Raw genomic sequence first — 10923 nt, 5'->3', positions numbered from 1 at the left:
TGATAAGACATTCCCCAGTGATTACATCTCAGAATCCTATAAACTAGTGGCCATGTCTCCACATCTTGTGGCAGTGTGTTCCATAAATGAGCTGTGTGTGGTCTGGGGTTTACCGTCAGTCAGTTCCATTGGCTGGCTGTCAGTTCCAGTATTAGGAGAAGGAGACAAAGAAAGCTTCTCTCTATCCACTTTCTCCACACCATGAATACGTTTTGTACATTTATGCCACCTGCCTTCCTTCCTTTCATTAGCTGTGGTTGTCAAAGCAAGATAATAGGAAAGGATGCTTACCATAGTGTTGGTTTATCTTCAACCAGGCAGGAAAATTGCTCTCTGGAGCTGATGTTATTCTGATCTACACACAGCTTACTTGCACAGCTAACCTTTAAATGCCTAGAGCCCAGCAAGCAGAGACCAGGAAGGTCCAGAGGGGGTGCTACAGCCTTGGGATAATGGAAATAAATAGCTTCCCTGGAGTATATAGCTATGCTTTAAAGTGAAATCCCAATCTATTATAATGGTTCATCAATAGCAGAGGACAAAGTCTCTAGGAAAGCAGAGATAATTATATTAAAATAAAATAAAAATGTGTCAGAGGCCTGAAGCCAAATATCTCGGGCTGAATAGATATTACTTTGATTCATTCCAAGAGCCTGTGAAGTCAAGCCTTTTTGTTTATTGGAAACACCTTTAGATTCTACTGAAGAGCAAAAGGTAAAGGTAAAGGACCTCTGGACGGTTAAGTCCAGTCAAAGGTGGCTATGGGGTGTGGCGCTCATCTTGCTTCAGGCCGAGAGAGCTGGCGTTTGTCCAGAGACAGCTTTCCGGGTCATGTGGCCAGCATAACTAAACCACTTCTGGTGCAACGGGACACTGTGACGGAAACCAGAGCGCATGGAAACGCCGTTTACTTCCCTGCCATAGCGGTACCTATTTATCTACTTGCACTGGTGTGCTTTTGAACTGCTAGGTTAGCAGAAGCTGGGACAGGGCAGTGGGAGCTCACCCCGTTGTGTGGATTCGATCCGCCACCTTCCAGTCAGCAAGCCCAAGAGGCCTCCCACTCCGGGGCGGGTGATAATGTCTCTTCTCAGCTTTTCTGCATGGGTCAAAAGAGGAGAGAGGGGTGTGTGCCCTGGATGTGTGTCCTCTCTCTATGTCCCCTCCCAAATCTGCTCTGGGAGGTTTCCCCAGCACCCTGGAGCAGATTTTGAGGTTGCATGGTGGCTGCAGAGGAGAGGAGTTGTTCCTGCTTTGTGAGTGGAATGGCAGGGTTCGATACAATCGATTGGGAGGAGTTCAGTGTTGCGCTATTACGATCATTCTGCCAACACAAACATTGCTTCTTGCCAGACAGAATAACCTTCCTTCTCCTCCCTCTGTGTGTCATCCTGGTATTCTCCTGACCCACCCCCAGAGCTGTTTGGGAAGGCATGGAGGAGATGGGGGGTGGGAATCCTTGTTGTGCTAGCGTGAGTCGCTGTGCCAGCTCCCGCTATAGCAACTATTTAGTAGAATCTAACCCATTGCCTGGGAAATATACAGTGTTTTCTTCATGGAAGAAATTCTGCTTCCATTCCCCCACTCCCACCCCACAATTATTTGGTGTGGTCTATGATTACCTTGATCATATTTCATTTTAAATGGACCTTCCTGCTGAATGCAAAGCATAGGTAAAGGTAAAGGGACCCCTGACCATTAGGTCCAGTCGTGACCAAATCTGGGGTTGTGGCACTCATCTCACTTTATTGGCTGAGGGAGCCGGCGTACAGCTTCCGGGTCATGTGGCCAGCATGACTAAGCTGCTTCTGGCGAACCAGAGCAGTGCATGGAAACGCCGTTTCCTTTCCCGCCAGAGTGGTACCTATTTATCTACTTGCACTTTGATGTGCTTTCGAACTGCTAGGTTGGCAGGAGCAGGGACTGAGCAACGGGAGCTCACCCCGTCGTGGGGATTCAAACCGCTGACCTTCTGATCGGCAAGTCCTAGGATCTGTGATTTAACCCACAGGGCCACCTGCGTCCCGGAATGCAAAGTATAGACCCTCATTTTAAAAGCGAAAAGGGAGAGAAGTCTTCTCTCAAATTGTTAGGAGGCCACCAGTATTTTAAGAATAGAACAAAACAAGATGGTGTTATTTTATATGATACAGAATCCTATGTCCAGCTATGTGCACTGCTACACTTGTGAATAGCCTTAAGAGACCTGACATGCATGACGCTAATGTTTTAGACTTGGAGGGATTTGATAACGTGTTTGGATGGCATGCCTATCTATGGTATGATCAGGTAAAGGCCCATAATGGTTTTAAAAATCATGTAATTAGAAAATCCTTATATGATGTTTGGATAAAATACAAAGATCTCTTAGAGAGGAAAACACCCAGATGGCTTTCGCCAATGGAGGCAAAGGCCCAGAAAAAGTTAAATATGGAAACCAAGTGGTTGAGATACTCTGATCTGTTATTGGAAGATAAAGAAGGATATAAATTTAAACCATTTGATCAAATTAAAGATAAAATAAATTGGCTACATTACATTACCATCAGATTAATGAATTGTTAAAATTAGATAAGAAAAATGGTTTTGTTTTAGAAAAAAATAAGTTGGGAACAGAGTCTAAAGTTAAAAAATTGTCTAAAATGTGTAATTTATTGTTGGAATGGCATACAAAAGATGAACAAGTTAAATCTGTGATGATAGACTGGGCAAGAGATGTGGGACATAATATAATGTTTGAAGATTGGGAGAAGTTATGGAGGAAAGGGGTCAAGTTCACTGCATGTACGGTGTTAAAGAAAAATATTATGAAAATGATGTATAGATGGTACTTAACTCCTGTAAAATTGGCAAAGATATATCATAATAGTGATAATTTATGTTGGAAATATAAAGAAAAAGAAGGTACCTTTTATCGTATGTGGTGGACCTGCCCCAAGGTGAAAGACTTCTGGGAGAAGATTTATAATGAATTGAAAAACATAAACACACCCTGTTTCAACATCTGGGAAGGGTGGACATCAGGTTGTTTAGTGGGGCAACAATTTTAGTTAAATTATTGCCCCAAATGGGAGATTGTTACAAGAATTATAAGGTCTCAATCATAGAATACATATTCATAAATGCACACTTAGCTAAATATATAAACCAATGTTACGTCTTAAACCATCAGATTAAGAAGTATGGTAAAGGACCTAAGACCTATCTACAACCTTTGTAGATCTTACAGCAGTGTTTGGTAGGATAAATCATGAAAAGTTGTGGTTAAAACTTTGGAACTAAAACACAGAGTGTCAGTTATTTACTTATTAGGATATTATACTTTGAAATGTGTGTGAGAGTGAGAGTAGGTGTAAACTGTCGGTTGTCAGCTCCAATTCCAACCACAACAACAAAAAGTATGACAAGGCTGCTTATGAGCTCCCCTGCTGTTTAAGATTAATGTAAATGATGTCATACTGGAACTAAAACAACCAGAATACAAAAGTTGTAAAATGCTTTATTTCATTTTAGTGTAGTGCAGCACAGTATTATCACCACTTCCTTTTGTTCTGTTAGTTATTTTGGTTCCTACTGTAGCTTTGTGGATTTACACTGTGCCATTGTGGTCCCATTTCAGTTTTTGCCCATTGCCTGTGAATACAATAGTGCCATCATCTTGTGATCCTCAGCCATGATTCAGGCGAAAATTTTCATTGCCTTTTCAATAGCCTTTTCATCTGCTGGTGGTCTTCTTTGACTACCAGGCTGCAGATATTTCTTCACTGTCGGGATGTTGCTTATTCTCTCTTTAAAGGCCTAAGAGAGAGAGAGAGAGTGAGCAAAATATTTTAGAAGAGAAAAGGAGAAATGGTGGCATCCCCAAATAATCATTTGCCACTTACGGTTACTATGATTTCATAGTCAATAATTAAACTACAAGTGATAAACTTTATATGTACTCAAACTTTGTACATACGCTAAACCCAATTATTTCAGGCATGCACAGTTGGAGAGGGAGGTCAACATTTGAGCTCCATTGCAGGTCTATAATCATAGGTAGGTTACCTGTTTGTGTCTAAATTTAATTCACAGAAGGCTTATCCATGAACGTGGGCCTCCTGTGTGATTTAGACTTTGTGCAATAGAAATCCAGAGACAATGGTGTTTTAGATATGCAAAGAATAAAAGTGCCATACTAGAACTTTGCTTATGCTTCAGTAAGCATGCTTACCTTTAAAAGAGGGAATTTGGAGAGAATATCAGCCTTCAGCTCTTCTGCCATTAAAATGGTTTCAAGCAATTGAATATCTGCTCTGCTGAGCTGATTTCCTACCAGGTAATTTTGTCCATGATCTTTGAGGACCTATAGAGCAGGAAATGTTTGAAGAGTACTTCAGGTACATACACAAAATGGAGACTCTAAAGGCAGGGCAGATTCTGAGATCAGAGTTCACATGGTAAACGAACACTGTGTGTGATTCCTGATCTTCTCTCACACAGCTAATTTGTTGTTTTACTTTTTTAACTTTTAGCTCAGAAGCTTGGAAAATAGAAGGAATAAGGAAATGATTTCTGATGAGCCAAGCAGTCCTATCAACATTACCAGCTGCCAACTCCAGCTGAGCATAGGTAATAATAATAATACTAATAATAATACTAATAATAATAATAATAATAATAATAATTTATTATTTATACCCCGCCCATCTGGCTGGGTTTCCCCAGCCACTCTGGGCGGCTTCCAAAAGAATATTAAAACACTGTGATACATCAAACATTAAAAGCTCCCCTAAACAGGGCTGCCTTCAGATGTCTTCTAAAAGTCTGGTAGTTGTTGTTCTCTTTGACATCTGGTGGGAGGGCGTTCCACAGGGAGGGCGCCACTACTGAGAAGGCCCTCTGCCTGGTTCCCTGTAACTTGGCTTCTCGCAGTGAGGGAACCGCCAGAAGGCCCTCAGTGCTGGACCTCAGTGTCCGGGTAGAGCGATGGGGGTGGAGACGCTCCTTCAGGTATACTGGACCGAGGCCGTTTAGGGCTTTAAAGGTCAGCACCAACACTTTGAATTGTGCTCGGAAACGTACTGGGAGCCAATGTAGGTCTTTCAAGACCGGTGTTATATGGTCTCGGCGGCCACCCCCAGTCACCAGTCTGGCTGCTGCATTCTGGATTAGTTGTAGTTTCCGGGTCACCTTCAAAGGTAGCCCCACGTAGAGCGCATTGCAGGAGTCCATTGCAGTAGGTGACTTCGTTCTGTTAAAAGGTTTGTAAGTTTCCTTCCCCCCATACCTTTTCAAAGACTGGGAAGTATCTGGTGGTGGCTTTTTCAATAACGTTTGCAAACTCCTTCTCCTTGCTGTCAGCTGGCTTGAAGAGAAGCATCTTTTTCAATTCATTCAGATCCATAGCACCTTCGCAATACATATCAATCCTATTTGAAAGAGAAAGTGTTTCCTTCTCTCATACTCAGGTAATAATAAGAAAAACAGTAGTGGTAGCAGCAGCAGCAATAGTACTAATTATGATAATGTGGAGGAATTGGGCGGTAGTGTCACAGGCAAAAATGTGTGATGACCCAGCAGAAAAACAAGTACAATGATCCTGTATGTTGGAGAAAGAGCCTCGCTCTATGCAACAAAAGCCTTTATAATTTGCTTGACATTATAGTGATCTTCACCAGCTACACCTTTTATAAGGAAAGCCTTATCTCAAAAATCAATTTTATACATTCTCAAGAAAAACCCCCTCAAAAACCAAACATTGGGAAGGGACAATGACCTCCCAATCTCCTACTGGGATTACATGAAAATTCATTGATTTCCAAGGAACCAGTCCACATGAACTTTGCTGGGACTGGGAGGTCAAATTACCTCATACTGGACCCTTCCTTGCCCAAGATGAAACGTGCCGACTCATAAGTCATCAGTAGATCATATGACAGAACAGAGATGATCTTATATCATGTACAGCCAACAATGTATGCATTTAGTAACCAAACGTAGAGGAATGTTACAGTGCTCTCTGCTTCATGTCCTTCCCATAGAGATTATATTTGGCTGCAATGTAGTTGAGAATAGCTCGGGTCTGCACCATCTTCATCCCATCCATTTCCACCATGGGCACTTGCTGAAAGAGCAGGTCTCCACCTTGTGAAAGGAAAATGAAAAATCAGTCCATCCTCCCAGGTAATTACTATGGAAAGTAAATTTTCAGGAGCATCTCCCAAGCCATGCGTTGATTTTGAGCCTTTACTTTTACATTGTGCCTTTGCGATAATCATGTTTGCCTCTGCTTTCCCCTCAAAACCCTTTTGCAGAACATGTGCTAAATTAGTACAGCAATCAACCATTGGAAACTAGTTTTGTATGTTATTTAAGCTAAGGTACTTCTGTTCTCCAACTAAAAAACAAGCAAACCATTCTGCACAATTCAGAGTTGAGTGGTATGTGTTGTGGGTATCTGGAAAACTCTCTGTTCTTTCAAAGAAGAGAGAAAAATGCAATATAACCAGATCACAACTCTGTATTGACATATATTCCTGCCTGAAAGTGTGCACAATGCAGAACTGGAGAAACAAGTCCACTTTGAAAACCCCTGCTATTAAGACTATAAGGCTTTACTGTGCTAGAATACAGTCCCACTGATATTCAGATAACATACTCACCATGCTTTAATTTTTCTAGATCTTGTTTGGTCTCAATTAATTGTTCTTCAAACTAAAAAATGAAAGAGGCAGAATATTTCAAGGGTCTCATGAAATAATTTCAGGCTCCAAAAATGACACAGGGCCTTTCAAGTTTTCAAACTACTGGAGAAAATTTGATGAAAACTCCCCTTTCCCAGCCGAATTCCGGGCCAGCCCGCCCAATAATTTTCTCTCTCTGGGACAGAACAACAAATATTTCCCATGCACAAATCAAGTACTGCAGGCTAGTCATATCATTTTAGCACTTGAAGCAGTAAATCCCACAATGACCGCTCCCCACATTAAATGGGGGTGCCCTTTGCGTGGCCATGCGGAGCCCCCTGGACCCTATGTGGCACCATTAGCACAGGCTTGGCTTGGCCTTCCCCAGGTGGGATACCTGGAGATCTCCGCCTACCTCAGCCAGTTGCTGAGGGACCACCTGCCCACACAATAGGGGGAGGATCTTACCTGGGAATTGTCAGTTGGTTCCAGAGCTTCTCCCACCCTACCCACCCTCAGTTAAGACTTCTTTTGCAGGTTAACCTTTTCTCCACAGGTATGCGGGCGCTGCTGCGTCAAGGTTGCTGTTGAAGGGCTGGAAAGGAATTCTCCTGCATTGGCAGGTTTGCCTTTCCCATAGCAAAGCCTTGGGCGGAATCCTTTAGTCTATCTTCCCTAAATGGGGGGGGGGGCATGCACCAGTGACTCACGCCCCCCTTCTCTTTGCGGCAGCGATACCAGGGTTCCCCGTTAAAGGGGTTGTTTGAGGGGAGGCTTCGGCCCTACGACTGAAGGTTGTCATTGCTTTCCTTGCGACGGCGGCGTAACAGGGGCAGGCTCTATCTGCCTGAACATATGTTCTCCAGAGCCAGCCCATCCCCCCTCCACTGGATAACCCTGATGTTCCCCAGATCCCTGGTGGGGGACTGGGAGGGATAAACGCCCAATGCCTGAGCCAAGGTCTACCCACATCTGAAACATAATAAAGTTGTGGCCAATTTTAATCCCATAGCACGTTGTCTTGAGTCGTTATTCCACACGGGGGCCGCCCAGGGTTTGGGTGACTCCGCCTGTCCACACAATCATATCTCTCCCCCCCCCCCCCTTAGCAGCAGAAGTACAATAATAATGAATGAAGATAACTCATCAATTAGCTGCCCCTTCCAGGATAGATAAAATCCCCCTCCTGAAGCAGGCACCTCACTCACAAATGATAATGCTGGAGCCAAATTTGGAAACTGCCTGAAATATAAGAATGCTGGAAAAACAACAGTTCCCTTGATTCTTTTTTGGCGGTGGGGGAAAGGTGCTTTCTCAGAGAAATTCTGAAGACAAACAAACCTCGACTCCTGCTGCAGCCAAGAGCCACCTTATGCTTTCCATTCGGCCCCTTCCATTGAAGTAGTAAAGCTTAGGTTTCCCAGCCATGTTCCTAAGTGTTTGCTTTCCTGTTATGATGAGAGACAGACAGAGAGAGATTGAGAGGTCATGTTTGATAGGGAAACCATTGCAGAGCAGGACAATTGTTTGGAATGGTGCTCTGGTGATTGCTTGCAGCAAGGAAGGATTTCATAATAAAGACTTCTGGTTTATTTTTTAACAAACGCTTTTTCATAATCATGGACCACAAGCAGATAAAATAGGAAGCAAGAGTTAAAAAAAACCCAACTATCTATGACAGGGGTCAGCAAACTTTTTCAGCAGGGGGCCGGTCCACTGTCCCACAGACCTTGTGGGGGGCCGGACTATATTTTGGAAAAAAAATAATGAATGAATTCCTATGCTCCACAAATAACCCAGAGATGCATTTTAAATAAAAGCACACATTATACTCATGTAAAAACACCAGGCAGGCCCCACAAAAAAACCCAGAGATGCATTTTAAATAAAAGGATACATTCTACTCATGTAAAAACATGCTGATTCCCGGACCATCCGTGGGCCGGATTTAGAAGGCAATTGGGCCAGATCTGGGCCTCGGGCCTTAGTTTGCCTACCCATGATCTATGACTATCACCCCCTCTTGGACAGCCACAGTCCATGATGTTCCCAGAGCCACAAAATTGTAACTTCCCCCTCGTACTCGCACCATTGCCATTGCCGTCAGCTGCCTCTCATCTCCTCAGGCAAGTCTGGGCACATAGCTTTCCAGCATGGCCAACCGCCAGGGATGATGGGAGTTTGTAGTGATGAATCACATCTGAAGCACCACCTCTTTGACTGGCTGGCTCAACCAGGTAAGGATGGCTGATGGGTCTCAAACCTATGTGGGTTAGGGACCTCCCCTCCATGCAAGGACAGGCTCTGGCAGGTTGAGGGATGAGACCAACAGTGGGTCCAAGGGTCAAGAAGGCGGTTACTGCACATGCTGTAGAGGGAAGTGAGGAGCAGGTGGGGCTCATCAATCTGGGAAGGTAACCCATCTAGGAGGAGGTAGCCTCTGACCCTAAACCTCCATTGCCTTGTGGGATATCCTAGGAAGAAGAAAAGGCTAAGGAGTAAACCCTAAGCAAATCCAGAGTGGAGTCCCTAAGACAGTTGGGTGGCATCTACACCCTCCTCAACCCTGGATAACCACACCCATATTCTACATTCCTTTCAATAATATATGCATTTATATGAACATTTTACCTCACCATATGTCTTTTTGCACATTGTTTGGCTGGAGAACTGCAGTCAAATTTCAAGGCATAGCTATGTTTTTGGAAAATGAAATTTAGTGAGTTACTATTTTAAAAAATATACTCAGAGTCGCAAAGTGATTTCATGCTCTTTATTCAGCTCATAGTGGTGAGGAGGAATGGAAGTCCCCTCAAAGTATCTGCTTTATATACATTATTTACACAATGGGCTGCACGTGATTGGCTAATTCCGGACTTCTCCTGTACGCCAATCAGGTTGCGGATTCACTTCTATCTGGAGCTGGAATGGGTGGCTCCTGCTGACCAATCATACTGCTGCATTGTTCTAGGACCAATGAGACTGCTGCATTTTGGATCCTATTGTTCTAGGACCAATCAGACTGCTGTATTTTGGATCCTATTCAACTCAATACATAACAAAAATGAATCTAATTTCTCTCCCATTCTTACCCAAGAGTTCTTTTTCCTCTGAGGTGCAACAAAGACCAACCCCATTTTATTTTTAGAACTCTGTCCACTGCCCAGCTCCTGCCTTTGGTCTGTCCAAAGGGAAATGTCTCTGTTGTGAGGATTACAGGTCTGAGGATTACAGTATCCCCCCTCCCAACTCACAAACCTTTAGTACTCTGCGGGTAAGAAGAAGAAAGCCTTTGGGCAGAGGTGAGGTCTCTGGGGATTGTCCCTGCCCTACTCCTCTGTCCAGGGTGTTGCTCTTGAGCAATGACTCTCCAAAGCAATCGTCTACCTTAGAATACTAACCTGCTGCAAGTCCTGAACAAGTGGAATTCTTCTCAAGCAGAGTGAGCCCCGAACTTGTGTGGCTCAGGGTTATAAAAGCTCAGAAGCTCCACCTTCTGAGAGAACAGCTTATCTGTAACAGAAACTCCCTATTGCAAATAGAAAAACACTTACTCTGCCTTTCGTGAGACATTTCACCTACAACAAGTCAGTCACGCAAAGTTAATTCACAATGGGAAAGGTTGTCTCACGCTTGCGTAACATGATGCAACTCGGTTTATGGTAAATCTGTACAGCTGCACTGAGGGCAAACATTCCTGGTCTTAGTACTGTATATTCAACTGAAACCTTTCTATAACTGGGCAGGAGGCCACTGCAGTCTCTGGTTGCAGCTGCTAGCCACAAAATACAGGAAAAGGTCAAATACACAGGGCTTCCCTGTTGGTCCCACCCACCTTTTGGCGGGGGTTGGGGCGACTAGATCGCTACAATTAATGGTATGCAAAACTGGATTTCTACAGGCAATCCAGAAATTATTCTTGATTTGTTATGTAAGATACCTGATCCGGATGATCAAGTGAAAATCACATATTTGTTGTCTGGCTTTGACTAATTTGTGACAAATCATAAAACTGAGAAGAACGTTCCTTGAGGATAGCATGGTGGACTGGTAAAGAATTGCTGCTATGGCTGGTCTGTCTAATTGCTGTAGAAGGCTATGAAAACAGGTCATTTTCTGGCAGGGAGCACATTAATAGGATATATTTTCCTTGCCTCTAATCCAGCAGGACCACACAGATCCCATCACATCTATGCAAAGCACAACAGGAACTAGTCATGACAGAACAGACATGTTATTGACTACTCAAGTAAAA

At 43.5% G+C, this 10923-nt stretch overlaps 1 protein-coding gene across 1 annotated transcript; it reads right to left on the bottom strand.

Moving 5' to 3' along the window:
- Positions 1-3483: 3483 nt before the first annotated feature.
- On the bottom strand, positions 3484-10788 carry LOC310673386 (glutathione S-transferase-like). Its single transcript, XM_083431850.1, has 7 exons — positions 10070-10788; positions 8010-8116; positions 6645-6696; positions 5994-6126; positions 5270-5411; positions 4214-4345; positions 3484-3798 (listed from the first exon to the last, which is right to left on the bottom strand). Exons 2-7 carry the CDS (start codon positions 8094-8096, stop codon positions 3679-3681), a joined length of 666 nt encoding a protein of 221 aa, XP_083287976.1. The 5' UTR covers positions 8097-8116; positions 10070-10788; the 3' UTR covers positions 3484-3678.
- Between the last annotated feature and the right edge of the window lie 135 nt (positions 10789-10923).

This window comes from Podarcis tiliguerta (genome assembly GCF_965153285.1).
Source record: "Podarcis tiliguerta genome assembly, chromosome: 3".
NCBI lineage: Eukaryota > Metazoa > Chordata > Lepidosauria > Squamata > Lacertidae > Podarcis > Podarcis tiliguerta.
This window is presented reverse-complemented; position numbering and strand designations above follow the sequence as displayed.

Bases quoted from the DNA above. Each gene is read 5' to 3' on its own strand.
- LOC310673386 (XM_083431850.1), bottom strand. From the start codon at position 8,096: ATGGCTGGGAAACCTAAGCTTTACTACTTCAATGGAAGGGGCCGAATG. The intron at 6,697-8,009 runs GTTTGTTTGTCT...TTCATTTTTTAG, and splicing joins TGGCTGCAGCAGGAGTCGAG to TTTGAAGAACAATTAATTGA. The intron at 3,799-4,213 runs GTAAGCATGCTT...TCTCTCTCTTAG, and splicing joins CCAAATTCCCTCTTTTAAAG to GCCTTTAAAGAGAGAATAAG.